This window comes from Trachurus trachurus (genome assembly GCF_905171665.1).
Source record: "Trachurus trachurus genome assembly, chromosome: 10".
NCBI lineage: Eukaryota > Metazoa > Chordata > Actinopteri > Carangiformes > Carangidae > Trachurus > Trachurus trachurus.
Window position 1 is genome coordinate 27421915 of NC_139894.1, and position 27219 is coordinate 27449133.

Genomic DNA, 27219 nt, shown 5'->3' on the forward strand with positions numbered 1-27219 from the left:
AAAAGAGGGCATTTTGAGTTCAAACTAAGTTTTATGTGTGGCTCCCTCGCTCTGTCTCTGGTATTCTTCCTTCCAAACACTAAACCATCTGACTGAACCAAGTAATCAATTTTGATTAAAAAAAAAAAAAAATTATAAAACTGTTAATGAATATTTTTCATACTAACATAGCATCAAAAGGCTATATGTGCAATTTGAAAGACGACAAAGCCACAGAGGACTATAGCACCCAACCTGTAGCTCTCACACATAATGTAGCTTTTGGCCTTTATTGATTTATTTTTATATTAATTTAGCATGGAACATAGCCTATATATTTTCGATTTAGTCAAATCGGCAACAGCACACAAGACTTTAATTCATTTAATCAACTGATCTCAGTCTTCAGACTGCTGATTGGTCAAACCTGCAGCCACACAGCCCTTTGTGAAGTAGTTTTTCCGATTCCTAGCCTCTCATACAAACCTTGTTTCAGGCAGCACGAGACAAAAAATGAATAAAACAATTTAACACTATGTCATGAACACCTAATAGGAACTTACAAAGTTAGCAGCTGGTGAAGAAAATAAAACACCTGACAGGTTAATTTATTTTTAAGCAGTTATTACAGGACAGTAACATTTTTCAATGCTAACACATTATGGGTAAGTCGGGGTTGTGTATCTGTTAGCTTGTTTGGGTATTCTTCTTTAGCCTACAGTATAGGTATGTGTTAAATATTCACACACCCGTATGGTGTAATAGTCTACCTTTTTCTATCCTGTTCTCTCTCCAGCACACGCACACACACTTTTATAGAATTTTAATAAATCCATGGGAAAGCGGTCTCAAAACTCATTTATCAAACATTTAACACTGACTTAGCCATTAAAGGGGGCGAGAGAGGGAGCGAGGAGGATAGATTGAAGAAGAGGAGCTATGATCAATGCCAGTGGACCATGTAATTGCACCAGGAGTGGGTTAGCTGAAAACATTAGCCTTGTTTTCTGATGGATCACATCCTGGAGCCAGCTAGCCAAGCTAAACGCTTCAATCTGTATTAGCACGACCCAGAGTCATCCATCTAAAGGGGCCTTACCACTAAAATTAGTAAAAGTTTTTTTCCTCTTCTTTTCCCTTTTTTTCCCACAATTGATTAGCTGATAGTTAAAATGCTATCATGTCGCTTTAGGGGAAAATAACTGATGGTTGTTATTAACTTTCTCAGCCTAGTCTTTGGTTTCTTTATTACATAAGCAGAAGTCACTTTTTTTCAGTAAATGAAAGTCTCCCTTTCAAAGTTTCCAGCTGTATTATTCAGTCCTTTTCTGACACAACTCTTTCTTCTCCTGGTTGGATTCCTCACTTCGCTTTGCAGAGAGGACATAGATTTCTTTCACTCAACATCCGTACAGGAGCACATACGGTCACATATGAAAAGAAGTACAGCACATCATCTCCTCGGCATCAACAGTCATTGGCACTGACGTTCCATTGAATCATTTCTTCACCTGGCGCACCATTGAGCGTGCAAAGGCGAGAGATTCCAGCGCACTCTCACCCCATTACGGCATCTTTTCACGCTGATCTACTCTGAGAAATACTTGAGATCCATGACAGGAAACCCTCCACTTCAAGAACTGTTTTTTTCTCCTCTGCTGTTGTGCAGATATTTTGCAATAACGTCACTAAACAACTGGCAGCTTAGTGATCCAAACTAGTGTTCAACTAAGCCATTGTGTTTCCTTATTGAACATAAAGCCTGTGCTCAGTGTTTATTAGATTTTCATGATTCGTTTATCTTGAGTGTAGTCTTTCTTTTACAAACCACCCTGTGATTCATAACTGCCTAATATCTCTCCGATTAAGTTACATGCTCAAACAAGTAAGACAAATGTCAGTCAAGTACACTTCTATGCAGAGAATCTGTAGAGACTGAAAACACCTGAGAGGGTGGAGCCAAAAAATACAGATTTGCATACATTGACGAGCCTGGATGAAAATACGTATTTGTTATTCTGTCATGTTTGTTCGGGAGAAATTCTGATGAGGTTAACTCAATAATCATTCCACTCTATACTTATATGACTAAAACAAGTTCTGTATCAGAACCTAAAACTTCTCTAAACAGGGCTGCAAATAATGTTTGAGCAGCATGAGGCTGAGGATGTGGAGTCCAGACACAAGCTAATTTCCACAGATGTTCAAGCTGGAATCGTATATGATGAAAACAAAAGTCAAATCTCTAGACCTTGTCATATTAATCTGAATCCTGGCTAAAGTGTGTTTGTGTAGCACCGTCTAACCACAAGATAATTCAAAGAGGTTTACATTAAAAGCACTGTTTTATTCTGGACATGGGATGTCAACTAGCCCAACTCTCTATGGCCTGACTGCATTTTTCAGTTATAAATTGTGCTTTATAATAAAGATTCTCTGCCATCCTTTTCTTGTCTTTTTTTCTAATCACTTGTCTATTATTGTTTTATTATAGAAACAGATGCCTTTACTCCGCCCACAAATTCAACCATTGAGAACTGTCACGTCTCATTCTGCCACTTCAGTCATGTTGTCTTTTTTCTTATTGTGTAATATCTACCACTTCTGCCACTTACTTTGGCATCTGACCGAAACTGCTTTGGTGTGACTTCTTTCACCTTGAGTTTAGCCCCGCCCTTTGGATTTGTCAGCCTGTGGCCTGTTACCACTGAACCTTTCTGCACTAAAGACCTTGCCTCATATCTCCGTTTGTGAGTCATGCATTCTGAGTCTAAACCCAGTGGTGATAACAACCTACATCACACACTATTACACATTAAAGCTGTGATTTCAACAGATTAAACAACAGCTCATTTTCTCAGCTCTCTATTTCCTCAACAGCTCGGCCTCTCTGAGGTGTCTCTGCGCTGGCTGCTGTTTTCAGCCCAAAAGCTTCAATCAAGCAAATATACACTATGTACCCAGCACCAAGTGTCAAACGAGCAGCTGGCTGCTGAGGAGAGGACAAACACCTGACAGGTAAATTGCTCGGCAGTTATTGGAGACCAAAAAATAGTTTTAAAATAGTGAGTTTGTCATTGATGAAATGAAGTGTTGCCATGCTGTTAGAGGCGACTGATATCTGTTGAGTTCCATCTCCTTGAACAAAGGTATAGTATTATCTTATGCTGTAAAATGTCAATTCAACCTGTCCATCCTGTTCACACAGAATAGTATAATAGTAGCAACAACAACCTCACAGAAGTGTAATTAAATGCTCTTTGGATGAACAATAATACTTGAAGCACTTGCTCCCCAGCAGCTGAGGGGCAACACGGTGCTGTGGATGACATCTCTATATACGACAAGGGGAGAGAGATTCACAACTGTGATTAATAGCCAACAGTACACCTCCTACACACACACACACACACACACACACACACACACACACACACACACACACACACACACACACACACACACACACACACACACACACACACACACACACACACACACACACACACACACACACACACACACACACACACACACACACACATTCAGAGGCAAATAGAACCCCTTTTATAAATATACACAACACATGCACACACAGCTATATTAATGGAAAGAAAGGGGCTTTATATAGTCACACATTCACCACTGTTTTAATTAGTGGAAAGAAACACACACACAGGCACACATACACACACCAACACCCACACCCACACACCTCAATGCTGCAGCCTCGTTCGCTGAGCAGGGAAAAAAGAATGATTGACATACAGTATGTGTGTGTGTGTTTGTGTGTGTATGTGTAGAGGCAAAATTCAAGCTGAGTGTATTTGATTTGTTCTGTTGGCAGGATGCATTTGAGTGTGTGTGTGTGTTTGCGCTCGCCGTGTGTGTGGTCTGTCTGTGTGTGGCTCTCAGCAGGATGTCTGTGTACCAACTAAATAAGTGGCTCTTGAGAGGGGAGGGGTGGGGGGCGGCGACGGCAGGGAGGTGGAGGGGTCCTCAGCGGTACAATGGGGCATCAGATGTGTATGGCTGTGTGTGTGTGTGCGCGCGTGCATGTGTGTGTGTGTGTGTGTGTTCCCGTTTGCATTTGTATATTTATCCACACACACACACACACATACGTAATTCCCAGAGGACTAAATAAATCCCCTTTTGTCCACAAAATAAATGGCATCATTTCAACCAAATGATTTTTTCTAACTTTGATGTTGTGTCTCTTCAGATGTAAAGTGTCTCATCTCGGAGCATCTAATCCTCAAAAAGATATCAAGTGTTTTGTTAAACACAAGCTGCTGGCTCATCCTCTGTCTAAAGATACAGCCCTCATTAACAAGTGACTACTGTTAGTCTTTGGCCGGTAACTGATGAGCCACTTGTTCATCTTGTCAACATTCAACAGCACTGTATATTTATCTCTCTGTGTGTTTGTGTATTATGACTTATGACTTTGGCAGGTGTTTATATGTCCGTATGTCACATGTATAAACATGTTTTGTTGCCATGATAGCATCACCACTGTCTCAAAACTTTACAGATGTTAAAGGGATAGTTCAACATTTTGGCAAATTGGCCCATTGCCATAATCCCTATAGTTTTAGGAGTAGGTTTGTTACCTTTAATTTTTTGGTGCAAGCTATTTTTAGAACGGTGGAGTAGACTACACTGGCTACACTGTGGAAATGAATAAGGTCCAGTAATATGTATATGTTTGTATTGTTTTTATTTTGTTGTTTTGTCTTGTTTTGTCCTGTAGATCGTTGTGAGTTGTTGTGGTGATGGATGTTGTTATTGTGTTTATGGTGTGATGTGTTTTTGTATTTATCGACTGCAATGGATAGTTCATCTGTGAAGGTAGACTCCAGGAAGAATAGCGATGGCCTTAGCCAAAGCTAATGGAGATCTAAATAAATGAAATGAAAAGAGCCGTGAGCTGCTCAGAGCTACGCTACGGAGGCTATTGGGATTTCTTGGTTTCCCTCATCAAACTAATCAAATACACAATCCAACAACTCCAAAACGCTGTCGTGGACAAGTTGTGACCTGCACATTCACCACGCTATGAGATAATAACGGAACGTCACGAGACAGAGTTGTTTTCGAGGTAAATTCATGCAAAATCGCTGATGCGCGTTCCCGTCCGGAGCATCCCAAAGCGTTTTGGAGTTGTTGTTATTGTGTATTTGATGAGTTTGATGAGGGAAACCAAGAAATCCCATTAGCCTCCATAGTGTAGCTCTGAGCAGCTCATGGCTCTGCTCCGCCGTTCTAAAAATAGCTTGCACCGACAATTAAAGGTAACAAACCTACTCCTAAAACTAGGGATTATGGCAATGGACCAATTTGCCAAAATGTTGAATTAGCCTATCCCTTTAAGATGAGATCAAAATTAGTTTGAAGGCGGGTGTGGTCCGACCCATGAGTACTGAGCACTCCTGTAGCGATGCAGAAATGACTGCTGGGTACTAAAGGGTCAGGACCTCAACACGACCGCTGCAGGTGTGATCCAATCGCACGATGGCTCAGATTTCAGTGCTTTTAGTGCTGCCACCACTAAACTGAACTAAAGCATGAGTAGTTGTGCCTTTCTGAGTTAGAAATTTTAATGCAAGTCCATTCAGTTTTGCTGAGCAATGGCCGCAATGTGTCGAGCAAGCAGCAGCCTCTGGGGCCGAAAGGAGGAAGCCGGCACAGACGTGCTGAAAACCACAATCTCTATAGTCTCCCATATTAACAGCAGGAAGAAACATGTTTACAGCCTGGTACCAAAAGAGCTAATTTCCTCCCTCATGACGACTTTAGGGGGTGGGTTGACTTTTTGTACAACTCATCTGTTTAAATTTTCATTGGTTTGAAGTTAATTATAATTGAGAAAGTGTCTACTTTCAGTAACAGGTGGGTGCATTATGCTTGCCACAAGCTGAGTCTCAGCCCTCTCTACATAACCCACCTCTGACTATTTTTTGGTTAGCTGGGAGTTGAGCTGTCATGCCGCTGACAGCAGAGCGGCCCACTCTGAGCTTCAAACCCGCTCTTCACAAACCTGCAGGCGACATGAAGGAGGCTACATCTGTCTTTATATACAAGCTGTGGTCTGGAGTGGCAATTACAAGAAAACGGTTCGTTCAGTTATGATTCTCTCATGGCATCGGCTTAAAAGACATTGTCCTTCAGTGAACCAGATGAAACACAAAAACATGTCTACAAGACTTATTGTATACCCCTGGATTTAAAAGAAAATCTGTGACATGCTAAAACACGGTCAAACAGTAGCAAGCATTGTCCGGTTTATCTTCTTATACAACAGCAACAAACTGCTCCGGACAACAGAGGCAGCAGCAAATCGCAAAAAGGCTTGTCGAGATAAGATTTTATTCCAGTGGCCTTCTATCTCTCCTCAGTCTAAGGTCAATGTGAAAGGAGGATTTCAGGGTGAGATTTGAGTCTGTGCTGATTAACAACTTGCACAACTATTTTTTTTGACTTGGTCCCAAACTAAGAGAACTGAAATGACATCGAAGGTGTTAAAGGACAAGCTGCACCTATGCGGGCGACCCAGCAGCATCAGAGGGGCGGGCCGCTGGCCTCAGCCTGGATGCTGACGGCCACCAAGCTGGGGGACGAGGTGAGACCTGTGTGACTTCACAGGTAAGCTGCGTGTGTTTACACTGCAGCCAGAAGCACTGCTGCAGTATTTCACACCACGGTGGCGCCGACACACTCGCAGGATGACAAGTGATCAAAGTTGTGAGACACAAACACTGACTACACACTTTTGTGTGTGTAATTCTTGGCTTCTTTCTTCATCAGTGAGAAATAACACCTCCGTCTGATATTTATATAAATATATTTATTTATTTCCATGTTTTAGTTTTTTTTTTCTCAGTTTTTTCTTTTGTTTATTCCAAACAAACTTTGCTGGAGCTTGTGTGATTACTTCAACAGTATAAACTGTAAATGAACACTTTTACTAATCTTCCCTCCTCAACTCTTCGTCTGTTGTCTTGCCCTGTTCTTACTTCCCTCCATCTCCTTACCCCCTTTTCCATCACTCATCTCTCTCTCACCCACTTACCCCTCTCCTCCTCACCCTCCCTTCTTCCTCTCCTCCCTCTCCTCCCTCTTCTCCCTCTCTTTTCCCTCTCTATGCAGTTTAAGTCTAAATCAGGGGATTTGGAGGGTGTTAAGAGCTGAGGTGTAAAACACCGACTGGTTCTCTGTAAGCTCCTAAGAGGAGAAAATAATCCAACACAAAGTCTTTTTCTCAACAGCAGCTCTCCTCCCCCTTAATCACCCTATTAGCTTCTCCTCTCCTCTTCTCTCCCGCTTCCTCTCCTCTCCTCTCCTCTCCTCTCCTCTCCTCTCCTCTCCTCTCCTCTCCTCTCCTCTCCTCTCCTCTCCTCTCCTCTCCTCTCCTCTCCTCTCCCACTTTCTCTCCTCAAAAATAATTAAACATAAAAGTATGTCCACTCTTCTCTCTAAGTTGGTGATTTGGTGCCTGGAGTCTAATAATTCATCAAACTGAGCAAATAATAACTGTCTTGTTAATCATCATTCATGGCTGTTTGACTGAGTTTGCAAGTGTCTGCTTCTTCCTGTATTAATGTCCAGTTAAATCATCAGTGATGTAGCCGGCGGCACACACAACTAACAATTGTGAGGCGTTTTTCCTGATTGCAGGATGCCTTTTGTCCAATCAACCACTCACTCTTCATGTTTATTGATACCCGGCGTTTCCATCAATCTCAGGCTTTGTGCTGAACACGGCCAGGTTCATTTCTCAGCATAACATCAAGGAACGAAACACAAAAACGGAGGAATGCAAAACAAATGGCAGAGAAAGACTGAGGGAGCCATTTAATCGTCTGTCTTCCATGTAATCTCTCTGATGCATTCTCCCCTAGAACTAAATAATAAACTGTTGCACACAGAAAAAGAACAGAAAATGTGGCTCCCTCTCACTTTCCTCCCTAGTCATATCTCTTCTCCCTCTCTCGTCCCCCCTCGTCTCTGTATCCAATGCACTCTCGCCCATCTCTCTCATCTTCCTCCACTCACTTCCATCTTTCTCCCTCTCTCTCTTTTTTATATTCATAGGATTTTAAAATGTCTGTAATGGCCCTGGTAGATCAAAACACTCCTTCTCTCAATATGTGTGCGGCGCGCATGTGCTCGCTTGTGTGAGTGTGTGTGTCTGTGTGTGGTGTGATTTGCATAACGTGGCTATGCTCTGATTGGCAAACTGGCAACACAGAGCCCAGCGGGGCATTTTTTATTAAAAGGCCTTGCCACACACACACACACACAAACACGCACACACACGCAAACACACACACAGACACACAAACACATACACAAAGTTGGGAACAGCCACTGGCCTGTATCAGAACATAATGAATAATACTAAAGAGCTAGCAGTAGGGGTTCTCTCCATGTATTGTTCTGTAACGCCAAGAGCAATAAAGATTTTTATTACCATATTTTTATGGGCACCAGACATAAGCTGTTATGGAATAGTCAGATATTTCATTGGCCATTTGGACCATTTTTTTTTTTTTTTATTGTTCAAAATGAAGTTGCCTTGTAAATTATCATATTTCACTAGTCAAGATGCATAAGTACTGACTAAGATGTTTTATCACTTTAACGTCCCGGGGAATTAATATTATTGTATTAAAACAGTGCAGCGTGTCAATTTCAATCACATATCAGTAATTTGTTCAGGAAAAGAAGTAATGTAAAATATTGAAGAATAATTCTTTAAAAAATTACATCCCTCTTTTATTCAATTATATTAAAGATTTCAGCGATTTATTATCAAACAATGAGAGCTGTAATCTATTACATGAAGTAGCCAATAGTTTAATAAGACTTATATCACTGGAACAATATAAAACAGCTATTTTTCAATGGGGACTAGACCATCCACTTTATTTGGCACCATGTTGGCACATGAAACAATAAATGTCACATTAAATAATAAATGCACTTCCAGAAGCTGCAGCTCCAGCAAGATCAGCGGAGATGATACAGTGGGGATGCAATGAACAAAGGGCAGGGGAAAACTATCAGAAATGTGGATTTACATTTTCTCAAAGCTTAACTGTGTATCACGACTGTGAGGCGCACAGTGTGAGACAATCTTCTCTATTGCCGCTGCAGCAGATTCAGTCGCTCACTGGGAGCCTCAGCCCGAACTGTCAGCCATCTGTTCACACACAATCAGTGGTGGGAAGTAACTAAGTATGTTTAATTAAATACAATGAAGTACAAGGTCCTTATATTTTACTAGAATACTAAATGCTACCTTATAATTAATTCATCATAACAGATCAATATCTCCGATATCCATAGACATAACAGATCAATGTTTTCTATTCAAAATAGCCAGACAATAGGCTCAATAGGTTTTGATTTTTGACACTACAGTACATTACAATTTTATAAAATTAGACTTTTTATGCAAAGACTTCTTGTTTAATTTATCTAACTGTATGTCTGGTCATTAGTGTAATTTGCGTTATTTGATTCAAGTACAAACACTTGAATGTTCAAATCAATAACAACTATTTTATTTAATATTATAAACCTTGAGCTTTTGATACTTGAATAACATTCTGCTGATAATACTCGCTGCGCTGTTTCTTAACATGTTGAATGCAGTAACCTATACTTTAACTTGCAATAGACTATTTCTACACTGGGACTGAACACTTCTTCTACCACACAGCCCATAATTCTTTTATTAAAATGTCACACACTCAGGGTTTTAAACTATGAATTCAAGTCTTGGCCGTGTGAACCCGTGGTATCAGGTACATGCTGCTGCTGGCACACTGAGCCTCCAGATCACTCCAGCAGATGATGTGGAAGCTGCTGTGAAAGTGCAGGGATTGACTGCTGCGACCCCTGGCCAGCCATCACCGGGAGCCGCTGTGTGTCGAGTGCTTGGCCCTGCCCCGGGTTGAACCGCCGACCTCAGACTCACCAGCACCGTGCCGGCCGGAAAATTTTAAAATAAGTTTTTTTCTCTTTTTTGTGAAAAGACTCTTGGAAAATGTCTAATTCAGATGGTGTGAAAGGGGGGATTTACTTAGAGTGTAATGGTCCCTCAGAGCGCTGTCATCTCACTGCTATCAACCTCTCAGTGACGCCACAGATCAATGCTGATCGTTGCAGCTAATCCAGTAAATAGAGCTATAATGTTAATCCTGAGGGCGAACAGTTAATCTGAAATCATATTATGTCCGATATAAACAGCAACACTAAATAGCTAAGTGCTCTGTGGCAACTGCAATCATAAAACCACTAGTGTGTGTGTGTGTGTGTGTGTGTGAAAAGCAATCTGTGAAAATGTAAAGGGAAATGTAGTGGTGTACTTTTGACTCCGTCAGCAGTGTTCTGGCTGATGCTGACATGCTTTTCGCTTTCTTTCCACTTGTACGTTGCCATATGAAACATGACATCACTGTGTTGTTATCTAACGCAACGCCATTCACAGGAACTCATTATCGCAGAGCACGCCCATCTCCAGATGATCTTGTAACGAAACCGATGATGATCTAAGTGTTATAACACTGAACTTTAAAACCCACAGGGACGGCCTGGGCTGCTGCCCTCTCTCCTCTGTGATCTCTCTTATCGCAGGGCAGCTATTGCTGTGATGACACTCTGACTGCACCTTGCTGATGGGAGAACCCCCCCCCCCCACACACACACACACACACACACACACACACTATTGGGCTTTAAGTATATTTCTCCTCAAGCACCCTCTTCTCTGCCTTACTGCAGCCACTCAAGGGTAGTTTGATTCATTGGACTGTACTCCTTGTGTCTAGAAGATGATTTTATGATCATTTTATCATCAGCATAAAAGCTAAATCATTTCATCTCCCTGCTCTCTGCAGAGGCAATTAGTCGCCTTTATGAAAATCAAATAAATTAAAGTGTTAAAAATGCTTTTACTGAGTCTCAGAGAGGCTCGATAGGGCGTCACTGCTTTCTAGATAATACACAGACTTGCCTTAAATATATAAGTACTGTTATAGGGAATGGTTGTGTTGTGTGTGCATATGTGTGTGTGTGTGTGTGTGTGTGTGTGTTCGTGTACGTCTCGGTCGTGAGTTGACAGGCAGCCTGAGGGAAAGAGAGGTCTGATGGGTATTATGCAAATGAGGCCAGCTGTTTGCTGCATTGGCAGACTCCTCATAACTCTCTTCTAGTTCTACTTCTAGAAAATATTTTATCCCCGTTTCCCTCGTCCCCACCACATCCTCTCTCCTCCTCTTTATTTCCTCGGAGAAGGTATTTCTATAGACTGTAATTTTATATACACCCCTCCGTGCACATTTTACCGTTATTCCCCTGCGTCTGCCTGACTATCCATCTGCACTGTTACAGTAATGAATGTGCAAACAGGGAAAGCCTCCTTAAGCATTTGTTGACTGCAGTATAAAGTAAATCATTCAGAGGCTGTGAATCCATCGCTCACTAAAAAACAAACAAACAATGAGCAGTTCTCCATGGATCTGTCTCATGTTAATTTAGATATTTCACTACTGCAGCTACTGCCGCTTCATTTCAGCCCGTTAGTAGAAACATTGTTCCCTCAGTGTAGCATCTATTATCTGTGGTGGTTTTCTCTCCAGTATCTCCCACAACTCCTCGGTTTCAACTCTGCACTCACTTCAGATCAAAGAGGATTCACTGGCACACACAATAAAATACATTTACATTCATCCATCTATCCTTTTCCTCTCTGTTCTTCTGAAGCCGTCTCACCCTGTCCTTCCTCGCTGTACGAACATGACCAAACAAAGCCACTGTGCTAACAGAGGAGTGCTGTTTTCTATATGTTACAGGGACAGTTTCTTTTCTTTTTTTCCATTGTGCCCAACATGAAGTCTGTAATGCTGTGTGTGAACACAATTCACATGTTATCACAAAGGCCTTTATGGCCAACACGTCTGTACAGGACAAAGTCCTGTTTCTGACAATATGGCAAAAGGACTGTCACTTCTCTGGCATTTTAATTAAGCAACATGTCCAGGAAAATAAAGATGAAGTCAACATCAAAGTGATAAAAACCTGCAGTTTCTCAAATGACCACTTGAGGGTTGCGTCAAAAGTGAGCCAAACCCAGTATGTTTAATACTTTCATGCATAACCCTCACCCCTCCCCTTTTTTATAAAACTGACATTTTCAGTTATGAATATTTAGGATGTTTTCCAAAAACCAGCATGCAATGACGTTTCTATACTCCACCAGAGTCAGGCAGAGTCAAGCACTGCCGTGTCTTGGCACACCACTAATACGGTAAAATCTAGCCTAGCCATCTAGCAGGACTGCTACTGTAGCCTAGTTGCTCCACTACATAGACCAGCTAGTTGCTAACTTTGTCCGTCTGCAGCTGGAACAGACAGTAAGAGCGTTAAAGCTGCAGACTCTTAAAACCAAAGCAATGAGATGAAAGTGATAAAACAGGATAAAAACCCATCTATGGAGCTGAGGGGGAACTGCAGAGTGTGGTGATAATGATCTGCGGGTTCATCTCTACAAGCAACCCCTTCTAACATTACACATAGTCATTTAATCCACTGTTGATATGAATATATTGATTAGCTCAGCTGGAGGATAACAGGGTGACTAAGTGCTGTCTAGATTGATGAGGAATTCACTTATACACAGTAAGCTACTTTGGCTGTGAGTTCAATGTAGCTAGAAATGACTACAACTAACCACGGCAGAGGGATCTTAATGTAATGACTCTGCAAGCATTTGCCAGTAAATCACCTGCTGCTGATTTGCACTGGCCTATTATACGTCATAGGTGCTTGATGTGGCAAATGAATATGCAAATTAGCATGTGACATCATCACCTGGCACCTCCCGACAACACTTATAGCTGCTTTGCCTCAAGTCTCTGTCACACAGATGCTTGTGTTACATATTTAACCTACCAGAACTAAACTTAGCAGCTAAAATATTCAAAGCTAGCTCAGGTGACAATGGCTCCTTTCCTAATTGTATCATTGTGCTCAAGATGTTTAACAGAGAATGATGGTATAAGTCAGTTAAATTCTAACCATGTGGACATTATTTTTGAAAGCAAATGATTTGCATAGTTTAAACTAGAACAGTATGTCTTGCCATGCCATGTGCACATTGTCATTTTCTGCATGTAGACACTGAAATATTTCAAACTTCATGTGAACCTGGTATCATCCTGCCTGACTGCTACTGCTACTATGTGACCTTTTCAGCTCTGTATTCCTGCTAAGTGCGTTCTGCTGTTTATAGGAAATGAAACCAGCTTCTAGTGAAACACAACAGACCACAGTCTAGAGGTCAAGAGGCAGCAACGTAGTGGAGAAAGGGTCCAGCTGAACCCGCTTCTTAGCCTGACATCAATATTTACAAATGTATATTCTCAGGTTCCTTTTTATCAAGTCAGTGTATTATATAAAGGCAGGATCTTTTCATGCAAAAAAAGGCGTAAATGAATGCTTTCTCTGAGAGCGGAATTGATTTGGTTGGTGTTGGCCTCACGGTGATTACTGACTGGAGGTCTTAGTCTACCCTGCTTCTTATTTACCGCTACATTAGTGGCGAAGCGCTGTATGCACCTCTACACATGCCTGATGGGAACACCACAGCGGGCCCTCAAATCACTGTGAAATTACATCAGCTCTGTACTTTGAACTACATGTATATAAAACTTGTCACAGTAGTGTTGGAAATGTCACCTGTCACCTCCATGTTTACCTTCTTGCAGCCCCACTCACAGAGCCTCGCAAATATACTTGTTTATCCACTTGACTTGAGTGTTGTTTACCTGAATGAGAACACAGGGGGAAGTCAGAGCAGTTGAATGTCACTAAAAGCATAGTGACGGCTTGACCTCATGTGAAGCAAGTGTTTCCGTTTAGTAAAAAATATACGTGTCTGTGAGGTGCCTTCTTATAGGCTGTTTTTTCTTTTCCTTTTAGGGAAAAAGAGTGTTTTTATAGCATTTTTAACTTGTCTATCGAGTATGTTTTGAGTTTTGAGTTTGAGGGCTTTTTACAGGTAATTTTTGCATGTTATGTGAATTTTGAAAGACAATTCAAGAGAGTTTTTGTCCATAGGTTTGCTAAGAAGACACATTAACATTGCATCTATCAATCAACAATGAATGAAATTATCCCATGTAATTTGAATGGGCTCTCTCATACAGTAGTAACAAACCTACTACAAACAGTACTACTTCATACTATACAGACTATTTCAGTGCCACAGTTTCCTCTATATTGTATTTTAGTCTCTTTTTGCTCATTGTTTTGATTTTTTACAGTTTTCATTTGTTAGATATTCAATCAGGCCAACACATACACCATCTGAACAGAAGCATAACTCCAAAATAAATACTTTGGGCATGTAACATCTACATTTTAGTTGTATTTACAGCTTCTTCCACTGTCCATCGAAGCAGCCAAAGCAGAAACGAATGCTGCTTTAAAGGACCAGACAACCGGATTTTCAATCACAATCTAACTATAGGAGAGATTCTGCATAAACTACAGTGTAATTTACTTTACTTTTTTTTTTACCATGATTGAAACTGTGTTGGTTATCTCACATTTTCCTTCTGTTTGCAGGATTTACGCATAATCTGAATCAGGATCAGATGGCAGCTGAAATATCTAGACTGAATATACATTTTCAGGGGCTCATTCTCTTTAACTTGTATTAGCCTGTGCCTGCAATTCTAATGTTTTCAATTTTACTTAAATTGCTTTGATGCATTTGACCCAGCAGATCAGAACAAAAATACAACTTAAATCCAAGACAAATAAATCTGTCATAACTATAGATCACAACAACCCAGTCTCATATGTTCCCTCACTCTGAGCTGCTGACAAGTGAATGCTTGTGTGTGTGTGTGTGTGTGTGTGTGTGTGTGTGTGTGTGTGTGCGTGCGTGCACGTGCTCATGTGTGTGTCCAGAGGTAGATTTAGTCTACTGTACCTGTTAGGAAAGGATCAATAGTGCTATCACCCCCCCCCCCCCCCTCTCTCTCTCTCTCTCTCTCTCTCTCTCTCTCTCTCTCTCTCTCTCTCTCTCTCTCTCTCTCTCTCTCTCACACACACACGCACATACAGATACACACAGGAATAAAGGACTCAGATCAATAATTCTATAGTGCTAACAGAAAGCTTCCACAGCAGTTAAAAGGCTTATTGCACACAGTCTCTCACACACACAACCACGGAACACACACACACACATACACACAAAACCACTGAACACTTAACAACTGTGAGCCAAATATTGAGTATTTCATACACATTCACGGCACCTGAACTAATCTGAAAACAGTTACAGGGAAAATCAATCACGTTGATTCACTCCACAGGAATTCCTTTTCCTGGGTTTACGTTCACGTGACACTCGAGGACCGCTGCTGTTATCCTCCAGACTGCCGAAACTTTCAGTTCACAGACTCACTAATCAAAGGCTAAAATGTGGACACTTTAAGCCTCGTTTGCCGGCATGAAACGAGCTGCAGGATTCTCTCAGAGCCTTTCATTTACTGTTCGGTTCAATCCTCTGATTTGCTGCTATTTGCTGTTTAAGCTGCAGAACACATCCAATAACTCATCTAACCAGAACAAATACAGCGATGATAAGGTGCTGTAATCAGTCAGTCATTGTCTTCCTCTACCCCTCCTTCCTCCCTCTTCTACCCCCACCCCATCTCTCATCATCGCTCTCCCCTCTTCCCTCCCTCCTCCTCCTTAGCCCGCACTGAGTTTACATTCTTTCCAATAAACTCTGTGAATAAATATGAGAGGAGTGAAAACTAAATGGTGAGCGGGCGATAACGAAGCATCCTTGGATATGTGGGTGAAACAAAGTGAGAGAGAACCACTCATGGCCATGAATGTACTTCTCTCCTTCTTACCCTCCGCCAGAAAGTGTTGAAAGTAAAGTATATTTTAATTCCCTCCCTCTCTCCTCTGTCTCCCTTGCTTTCTCCTTTTCGGTGCCATATGCTCAAAGCTCCATCTCGGGCTCATTTGGAGTGCTACACACACACAGACACACACTGAAACGCACACACACACCAGCTCTATCAAAGCACAGGAACAGCTGGCTTGCTCGATATGGATGACTACTCGCCTGTCAACTAGTTTCACACAGCGCATGCACACACACACACACACACACACACACACACACACACACACACACACACACACACACACACACACACACACACACACACACACACACACACACACACACACCATCATCATCAAGCCTGGTGTTTCTTGCTGTTTCGAAAAGGCAAGTAAGTGAGAGATGGAGAGAGAGAGAGATTGAAGAGTTAAATGAGTCTGAGGGAGTGAGTGAGACTTGGTGGAGTGAAGGTAGTGAAGTCAGTTTCATTTGACTTGACAATTAGAGAAGTGTGTGAATATTCACCATACTGTAATTTCACGTAACACCATCATACGGAGGACGACATTCGAAGAAGAGAGAGCTACTGTTATCACTGAAAATATGCCAGCGGTCAAAGACCAAGAATACCAGCTCTAAATTGAGCACACAGGGATCTTTTCTTTTTTGACTATATTGAATATAAATAACTCTATACCGAATATCCATATACAGTATATGACATAGTCAAACCGCCTAAAACTCAACACTCCTGGAGAATAGAAGGTTATTTGAGCAAGTCCATTTATTTCTAGTCCCTTTTTTTCCTCGGAAAATGAACTGCTTTCAAATTTCCTCAGAACAATAACAGCATCTGAAGTTTGTGTCTGTTTTACCTTTTTTATAGGGATATTTTTAGAAATATAAAATCATTAATTCTTATTCAATAAAAAAAGAATATATATTGATATACAGTATATATATATTTTTGGTTATTAGAAATACATAGGTAAAAGGGATGGGATTGTTCAAAAAGCTTTTACCATACACCTATTGCTGCATCACTGATTGGGTTGTGGCCAAAGGTGCAACATGCTGACCGTTTCCACACATGAAAATCACATAAAAATGGAAATGTTAAAATAACAACATGTATTTTACTTTTCAGTTTATCCCTCCACAGATGTTGCACAGCATCTTCCAGCTGTGACACAAGTTACAGTACAGTGGTCAGAGCTGGTTCAGAGCTGGTTCAGAGCTGGCTGCAGCTTAACTTGAATGTAGAGGCTGACATTGATCTTCTTGTCATTCTTGGACAGAAAGCATATATGTATATTCCAATTATTGCTATTTCTCTTTAAAGGTTTATACATTATGTATTTGGATTTTTTTTAAAGAGTTTCTATATATATTTCTCATTATTCATTTTAGCCAACAGATACACTTGCAAAGCCTGATGTTGAGTAAAATTATGTTTATAATTCTTTGCTTAGGAGCTGATATAGGATTTAGCTGAAAGTAATCTTTTGAGTTGTTTATTTATGTGTGGCACTTGTGTGGCAGACAATACCAACAGGACGGACTGTCTAGTTTTTGATTTGTCAGTAAATGTGTCTTGTAATCCCATATGAGATGGGCCACAATGGTGGCATGACACGAAAATATTAATTAATTAATTAATTAATTAATTCATTCATTCATTCATTCATTCATTCATTCATCATTCATTCATTCATTCATTCATTCATTCATTTTATGTCACAGAGGTTGTTGTCTTACCTCCCCTGTGTGGCTGAGACTCAGCTTGGGCAGTTTATTCTTCACATTTCCAGAGTTTCCGCCGTAGGCCTGACTGCTGCTGTTGAACCCCTCGGTGGCCACGAGGGGGGGTTTCAGCTGGGGGGAGTCACTAGGCGCCTGGTCCTGGCCGTCCATTGGTCGAACATAAGCGGTGGGCTTTTGCTGGACTGCGACCGGCTTCCCTGATAGGCTACCAGGTGGGAAGGTGGGTGTAGTTAGTCCAGACGTGGGTGTGGTTAAACCGGGAGTAGGCGTCGTCAGAACAGAAGTGGACGCCAGCGGGGAGGAGGATGTCGACAGGTGAGAACCCGCTTCATTTTCAAACGGGGAGGATTTGAAATGTCCACCATTTTCCGCGTTAGTGGAAGACTTGAAATGGCCACCGTCCATGGTGGAGGATCGAAAATTGCCACCATCTGTGAAAGAGAAGGAGGGGAGAAGAGACCCAAGGAGAGAAGTCAAATCTCACCAAAGCAACACCTGGTGTAGCACAACATTGCTTTGCTCTGAGCTGACGAAATCTACTGAAGGTTGAATGCCAAAAAAAATCCCTCTCACAGATGGATGGAGCCAGTCACAATCAAAACAAATTATGGGCTGCTGGGTGGTTTAGAAATCAACCGCAAGATGTGGTTATCATCGCAAGCAGATGTTAATTTTCAGAAATCCCTCCCAAAAGGTGAGAGAGTCTATTTTGCAATTACAAAGTTTTTCCATAAATATTAAAATATGCGAAATCTCATTTTTGTTGTCTGAATGACAAATTTAATCAAATACATTCAGAGGTATCCCTAGCTACATTTAAAGAGTAGTTAGACTGTTATTCTCATTTTCATTCCCTCGATAATAGTTAAATGAAAAGACAGACAGCTGTCTCATATGACCAGCAGCTTGTTCCACGCTCACCACCATTTTATTTAATTTAGATCATAATTATGAGCAACCGAGTGGGACAAAAATGTTCATGGCATCTACATGTAATCCTGAGATGGATACTAAACATTTCTGACAGCGACAATACAACAAAGCTGATAAAAACATCAACAGATGTGTCAACAAAGAAATACAATGGCTTCACAGTAGCCAACTCTGGAAGCTAAATTCCAATATTAACACTAACGCAGTTGATTCAGTAGATTTATAAAGAACTACATTGCACAAATGCAGCATTGGCTTTGCTCTGAGACTGGGAATAGTGGAAAATAGCTGGAAATAGTGGTGACTTGCAGCTTTATATTTAGAGTACAGATTGTCATCCTGTGCCTATTAAGGCTTTTTTTCTATGAAAGACTTACCAGGGAGAGAAAGGGTTTTGGAGGGGTGGGAAGAGTGCCTTCGAGAAGAGGAAGATGAGGAAGAGGATGAAGAGGAAGAAGAGGGGCTTGAATCCTCTTTTAGGCCCAGTTCATCTTTAAGTGAGCTAAACAGCTCCTCGTGCCTTTGCATTTGCTGTTCCTCCAACAGAGATATTTTCCCTCTCCCGCTGGCAGCTCCTGCAGCTTGCCCCTGGCCGTTCTGTCCTAACCCCAGAACGAGGCCCGGCCCCTGGCTACTCTGTCCGTGGCCCCCCCTCGACCAGTCCATGGAGCTCCGCGACTTCTTCGAAGCCTGGTGTGGGATTGTCGACGTGCTTGATGACGACGTGGTCGAAGCAGGAGGTTGCATCGAGGCTGAAGATGATGAAGGTGCGTTTCCCATCCTCTTGTCTCCACCTGCCTCTGCTCCTCCTCCTCCTCCTCCTCCTCCGCCTCCCCCGCCTCCCCCGCCCGCTCCTCCTCCTCCTCCTCCTCCTCCTCCACCTGCTCCTCCTCTTAAGGCTTCATTGAAAAGCTGGGACTCCATGGCGGGTCTTTCTGTCGTTGAAGTGGTCGGGGTCTGCAGGTTGTTGGTGGCGCTGCTGCCTTTGGGGATTCCCACCAAGTGGCTCTGGTTGGAGTGGCTGGTTAACAGGTCTTTCATCTCTTCATAGGAGCCCAGCGTGTTCTGGACGCGACTGGCCAATGCATCACCTTTATTAGTCTGAAAGAGGGAAAAGGGAAGAACAAAAAGACAGGAGGGATGGAGAGAGAGAGAAGAGTATTAATTAAATCTCCCATTTTTCCATTTCTCCACACTTAATGAAAAGCCCTCTTTATTCATCCTGAGAGGAACAGTAAGAGATGGATAGGGTGACCACTGACCAGACATCAGGACGAGATGATTAATTAAACACATGCCACCCTTAAGAGGGTCCAGTCCAGGCTGGAGCAGTTAAATTAATGGAGCAGGAATCATTATTAGCCTGACCCCAGATTCTCAAGCAATCACGGCTTGGAGGACGGTGTGGGCCTTGCTGATGTATGACGGTGTAGCACCTCCAGCTGCTTGGTGGTAATACTGAGATGTTCCTCAGAATAGCTCAAGAGTGTCAGTGTCAGTGACTGACAGCCTCTTTAATGATGAAACTATATGATTTGATCATCTGGCATTTTTGAAAGGACAAGGGCAATCAGCAGTCGTTTCAGCAGCCTGAGCCTCTATATATGGAACCAGATTCATGCAAAAAAAAAAAGGGAGGAAAAGGCGAAGACAGTAGATTTCTATCATGTTCTCTGACATTTCCTTTATACCTGTGATACAAATTGTGGTGCAACTATTAATCATGAGCAAGTGTGAATTATGCAAGAGCTACAGCCTATAATTTAATCGTGGCATTTCATGATGAATTATAGACAAATGATGAACACTGGAAACACTGAGTGAGATCAATGGTAACTATGACCCAGTAATTTCATCCGACATAACTTCTGTAGATCGGTCAATAGATTTTCTTGTCTGTGAAGGCAAGGTGGTTGATGAGTGGCACTCTGCTAATCCCTCCTGTACACCCGGGGAGTGATAGTGTCAAACACAGTAGAGTGGGTTTAAAGGTTGAAACACTGTATGAGGAGTGAATAAGAAACTGATTTCTAATCTATCTAATTTTCATGACAGGGTGAAATTGCCTGTATTTGGAGAGGTTAATGAATTCATGAATAATGAATTTATCTTCATAGGGAGGAGGAGATTAACTAATTTTAGGTAATGTTTCTCAAAGAGTTATATGCACATGGTAATGAATAATCCCAACGATGACCGTAGTGGGATTTGACACCAATCATGCAGATCTATGTGAGACTGTCAGGATCAATTGTCAAACTGTATGTATGCTGTGATCAGAAGGAAAGAAAAAAAAACACTCACATCTTGCAGATCAAAGAAACACGTATCAGTTAATGAATGTGAACCATAGATCCTTTATCCCTGACTTCTCCAGAAGGCACAAGTATATCTGTGTCCAGGGCCGTTGTATAGGGGAGAAAGGTGATGATAATTCTAGGGGCCCAGCGCCCAGTGGGGCCCACAAAATACCCCAGTAGTCTGATCTTTATGACTGAATTATTCTGCATAAGACCCTGACTAATACTCATAGTAATGCTGCATTAGCATCAAAACAAAGTTAATAAAACATGATAATACATATGTAGTCTAAGAAAAAAAGTGGAAAAGTCAGGGGGCAGGGGCCCACTTTAGTATTCTTTCAGGGGGCCCAGAAATCCGCAACGGCCCTGTCTGTGTCTGGGTGTGTTCTGTCTATCCACGGCAAATACCTTCTGTCTATAACCAAATAATACTGTAATAACAGGCAACGAGTCATGAGGTCTTCTTGTGTGTGTGTGTGTGTGTGTGTGTGTGTGTGCGTTGGACATGACTGCTTCCAAGTGAAGGCAATGTAAATATCATTTCAAGATTAACTGCTGTATTGTGGCTGCTGGAGCACTGAGGTGCCACTATTGTATGGAAGCCAGTATTAATTATAATCTACCAATTATTTCTGGATTGATTCATAATTGATGAGTCTACATAAAGTTAAATTATAGGGACAAAAGATCAGGCATCTTAAGTAAAGCCAACAGCTCTCACAACCTGGCATTAACTTGTAGCCCCATTCTCTTTCTATGTCTCTCTCTCTCTCTCTCTCCCCGTCTAGCTGTCTTGCTGGTCTGGCATAAAACAACACACACATTTGGTCTTTGAAAGAACGATGTAGGTGTTTATTTGCATATGGAGCAGTGAAGTGGGATCAGATCAGGAGTGGTCACTTGTGACGCATCTGGAGACGCATTTTAATGCCAGTTGTGTTCAGGACCTGAGAGGCAGCACTTCCAGGCACTTAGAGGCACAGCAGCGCTTAGAGCTAAAGTCTAATACCAGCATGTTAAGAAGCTCACAGCAACAATGTTAATAAGAAGCTGTTGAGCACGTTCCCCATGTTTACCATTTAAGCTCGGCAAGAAAACAGCAATAAAAACACAGCACAGTCGAAGCTGATGGGAATATCATTAGTTTTAGGTATCTTATCATAAATCAAAATAATGGTCACATTTAAATGTAGGCCTTGTTTTGGTGCCGTAAGAAAACTCGTCTGTATCCAAATGTGCTACATAATGACAATCTATCTATAGATGAGATTATTTAGTGTGGACCACAGTGAAGGATTGACCAAGCGATTTAACACCAACTGTTGACCAACACTTCCGTTCCTATAGAGGGTTCTGCTTTTCTCTAATATTTACAGACCAAATTTCCAGGATTATCTGGTAGCTGAGGCATAACTTTTACTTTAATAATGAACTAAATCAATATCCAGATGACACTCCTAAATTTTCACCTGATGTATTTCAAAGAACTATTTCATAATTTTCACTGCAACCTGCTCCCCTCATAGCCTGGAGGAGGAAGAAACAAAGTGTTGGATGAAAAATGGTTGAACTTTTTATTCGACTGGTCTTGTGCGGTGCGAAGAACACCCACCGACTGCACATCTCTGCCATGGTTACAAATCACAGGTTGGCCTGGGTTTAACTTGACGAATCCTCACAGCTCCGTGTGCCACAAACACCTCAACTCAGATCTATGTGACTGGAGGCAACGTTCATCTCCTCCACCATGTCTCTCCTCATTTCTCTGCATCCTTCATTTTTACACTCTAATAAAGCAGGAAAACCATGAAAGTACCCAAAAAATGAAACAGTGCAAAGAATCAAGTCTTATTTACAAAAGATTCATACAAGAAAGGAGAGAGCTGCATTCAAATAATCTTAACAGATGTAATTTTTTGTGTGCGCACGCACATACACAAACACTACACACCGTGGCAAGCCAAAGTTAGCTGTGAATAAATTAGCCCATCTCTTCTCCATCTCAGGCTCATGAATAAAAGATCCGGTGGCTGAAGAGGAACAGAAAACACATTTACAGAGAGGCAAAATGGAAAACAGAGGAGAAGGAGAGGATGAATACCTATGTGTGTGTGTGAGTGTGTGTGTATGTTAGTGTGTCTGTGAATAGATCATCCCAAATAGCTGCTAACAGCATAACGCTCTTTAACAGGATTAGAAGAGGGATTAGCTAATAGCTGACAGAGAAAATGAACAGTGTGGAGAGGGAGACCGAAAGACAGACAGAGTGACGGACACATGATAAATGCACAGGTACTGTACAGAGGGACGGAAATTGATGGGGGACAAAATGCAAAAAAAAAAGAAAAAAGAAAAAAAGTAGAAGACGAAGAGAAGAGTGCGGGTAAAGGATAAAAGTTCTATAAATCCTGTGTGATAATGAAGAGGGGCTGATAAAGATCTGTAAAGGAGCATTTCTGTAAGTTCAGTCAGCACTTTGACACAAAGGAAGTGCAGTGAGGGTGTATTGGCTCCGGTAAATCCACTCAATTCAATGGAGAAAAGAAACACCTTCAAAAAGAAAAAAAAAAAAAATTAAAATGTTAGTGTGGCGAATAAATCAGTAGAGGAAAGTGGCAAGGTGTGCCAAAGCCATTTGTCAGGTTTAGCAGCAACACAAGATAAACTGTGGAAGTCTATGGAGGGAAGAGATTAGATAGAAAGAGCTGGAAGATGATGTAAACATGTGAATGAGGTAGTCACATGTATCAGTTTTATCTTCAATTATAGTTCCCTTGTGAAATTCATGATTGTAAAAGATGAGAGCAGAACACTTTGGTCCCCTCAAATGAAGGCATGATGGGATAGTATCAGCTAGTATCCATAGGAACTGCTTCCACACTTGGCAATTGGGCACAACAAGATTTACTATGCCCAATGTGAAGGTAATAATGTGCTGCAGAAACTAATCAGTTTATCCGCCAAAACTATATCTTTTCCTAACCTTACCCCTACCCCGCATATTGTATGAAGTGAGATTTCTGTCCCACCATCCAACCTTGGGGGATTTGGTTGCTCTCAGTGTTTATCTGAGATCTGCTGGTTTTCATTTGATGACTCAGAGAATAGTCCGCCAATCGGAAGAGGGGCACAGAGCCAGAGAGAAGCCTGAGAGACGAGATGAAAAACTACACTGAGATGGTTTTTAGGTTCTTAAAACTACAAATATCTTCCTATGGATCAACACAAAAAGTGCAAACAATAGGACCTGCAAATATACGTATCTAAAGACATTCTTGTTTGGATATAAGGTAGAGAAGAATCCATATTGAGAGACTTAAGTTAGCGCTAAAATAAACCTGTTATATTCTGGTGGATCTAGGATAATCTTCTGGCCTTTCATCATCAGATGCCCTCACAGCTGAAATTATTTCTAAGTTTTAACTCGCTAATGTTGTGGAAAACTGAAACTGAGTGCTTCAACAGATTCTTGGTTGTTGGTTAATCTTTGATCTGAGGCATACAGCAGCAAGCAAACAGGAGAAGTTGTTACAGGAGGAAAAAAACAATTAAGATCTAAAGAAAGCTTTAGTGAAGACTGTTTCATTGCAAAACTACCTGTACCTAACTGTATGAACCTGTAACCTGTCTCCTACTTGATGAAAAACACTATGAAGAAAAGATGTTGTTCGTTCTTCCAGTACTTACAAAAATGGAAACAAATTAGATCCAATTCTCCTATTTGGATTTAATATAATGATGCATCATTCTCTCCAGCATCATTAAAATAGCAGCAGTGATCACCCATAACACAGCCCCGCCGCCCACAGTCATACTTGCTCTCTCCTCACACACACGCACCTCTTGACCTCACCTCAGCACCATTAATTAGTTGGAAACAATTAGTTGGAGTGTGGAGGCACCAAGGATTTATCAGAACAACCTCTCATGTACTGCCGTCACCCCACCCCACCGCACCCCCCACCCCTCCAAACCTTGAGCTGCGTCTTAGTGAGAAGCCCTTGTGTCCTCTGCATTTAGACGCAGCAGCAGTTAAACACAGCCTGTCAAAATTCAAAGCCAGCGCGTCTCAAGGTCGATACACTTGGCGGCATAACCAAGTGTTGAAGTGTCCGGCAGTAGCAAATGAGAGTTAACAAACCAAAATCAATTTTATACACATGGGGCAGGAGAGTGGCCGTGGGCTTCATGCATGACTAGTTCACATTCAGCTTAAGGAGAAGCGAAGTGATGGCATCTGATCTACCTCCGAGCAGAACAGAGCGGGACCTCATGTTATACTATAGGTCTCACAGGAGATCATGAGGGAATAAAAGGTTACAATAGGCTAATGATCCATATGCCATCGTTAGCAGTATCACCCACAAAAACAGCATTTAAGTGAAATACACTACCAAACAGCCGCCTTGTGGTTGTACTATAAGTTCAACAACATGCTCATTTATATAGTGAGGAGTGAAAACCTAGTATATTATCTTACCAAGATAAGTGTCACTATTTCAGTATTTGAAAAATGTGAAACACTAGTGTCTGAATTCTTGAGTTGTAGCCCGAAAAGTGTTTTGACCTGACAACCAAATGTGAATCAGTCAAGTGAAGAAGTGAAGAAATTACCTCTGGACATTTCTGATATAATGAATTTGTGAGAATGGGCAGGACGTACAGCCCCAAAATATAATGTCCCCTGGCCACAGCTGGAGGCATAAAAATATTTGTTGCTTAGCAATAACAATTCCTTTCAACTGATTGCTTGCATGAGGTAAAATTGTTTCATATGGGTCTTAATCACTCAGTGTGGCAGCATGAGAGGGGAGTGGTCCGTCCTCACTGATTAAGATGTCGTAAATTCACTCCATTTACTCGAATGAAATTCTGGTGTCAGGTAAGTCCACTTCTGTTCTCCTCTAGCAGAGATCAGTCAAAACTTAACAGCAAAATATAAAACTGTCTCCTAAACAGCAAAGAGAGAGCACTCTAAAGCAGCACTCAGTGTAAAGAAGTGTATAAAAAAGTGTGTAGTTATGTTCAGATTGTCAACTTGTCCACTCAACTCACTTTCTCACACTGACTAAGACTCACCGAGGGATAAGCAACAGATGTATTTTGGACACTACTCAGATGTTTGACTGCTCCATAATTAGCCAGTAGATAGATTAGTAATTACTCTCTCTCTCTCTCTATTGCATGAATAAACAGAGCATTTCCATCACATTTGAGGCAAAGTGCACTAAATAATTCAATACAAGATTACAAGACATCCAATATTTACTAATTACTACCCATCTTTCATGTAGGCTATTGTGTATTCTTTTTATTTGTGTATAGGCTACATACCATTTTTATGAGTTCTTACTTCTCAGTAGGACTGTTGTTTTCAAAATATGATCCAGACTGGCATTTCAATAATAATCTTTTGAAATCCTGTTACTCTAGTCTGGGCAAGGAGGAGATGAGCTGCTGCACAGTGGAGGCAGAATACTAGTCTAGTGGGAGTATCATGATCCCCATTAGCTTGCAGCTAGCCGATACGTTAGCAGCCATCCTCTTAGCGAGATGGGTTTAACAGCACTGTAATAGAGTACCTTTGTTTATAAGAGAGACAGGCAGCAATACATGATAGCCCAGCCTGGTCACTGTTGTGAACATCTTCTTATTCATACATCAAATTCACTTAGTGAGTGAGTGGATGTTTCAAACAGTGCCTGTGAGTTTACAGGCTTCTGTCAGCCATGAGCAGATGAACAGTTAGCTTACCTTTTACTTTGCATAGCCTACATGTGTGAAACTGGTCAATTAATTTGTCACTGCTGCTTTGGTTTAATGAGCTTTTAAGAAATGTTTTGGACAATTATACATTTATGATCTCATGAGCTAGTTGAGAATGGAGGTTAATGTTAGCCTGAGTGTCTCAAAAGAAAATATCTCTTTGTCACTGTTCTTACGCAGACTTTGTTGGCCTGTAACACTGTTACGGGCCACATTTATTATCTGTACACAAAAAGATAAGTAAAACTTACTGTTTATTTGGATTTAGGTGGAGTTATAACTTTGTATAAGTTTACAGTCATTCATTTTACACTAGACCAGGCATGGGCAACTCATTCCACAAAGGGCCGGTGTGGCTGCAGCTTTTTGTTCCAACCAAGCAGCAGCACAGTCTTCAGACAGTTGATTGGTAAGACTTTGGTTAGAACAAAAACCTGCAGCCACCTGAGTTGCCAATGCCTGAGCTAAACTCATTGTATAAACTCGAGCTAGCTCAATGCTCAAACGTATACGATACGTATGAATCAT

At 41.4% G+C, this 27219-nt stretch overlaps 1 protein-coding gene across 1 annotated transcript in view; it reads right to left on the minus strand.

The window, feature by feature from the left end:
- Positions 1-27219, minus strand: part of aff2 (AF4/FMR2 family, member 2) — a gene marked incomplete at its 5' end in the record, with an annotated part of 145302 nt that overhangs the window by 73199 nt on the left and 44884 nt on the right. Inside the window, 2 exons of the mRNA XM_083980511.1 lie at positions 17684-18120; positions 19000-19723. Coding sequence (XP_083836637.1) covers positions 17684-18120; positions 19000-19723 — 1161 coding nt within the window. The remainder of the gene's footprint in view (positions 1-17683; positions 18121-18999; positions 19724-27219) is intronic.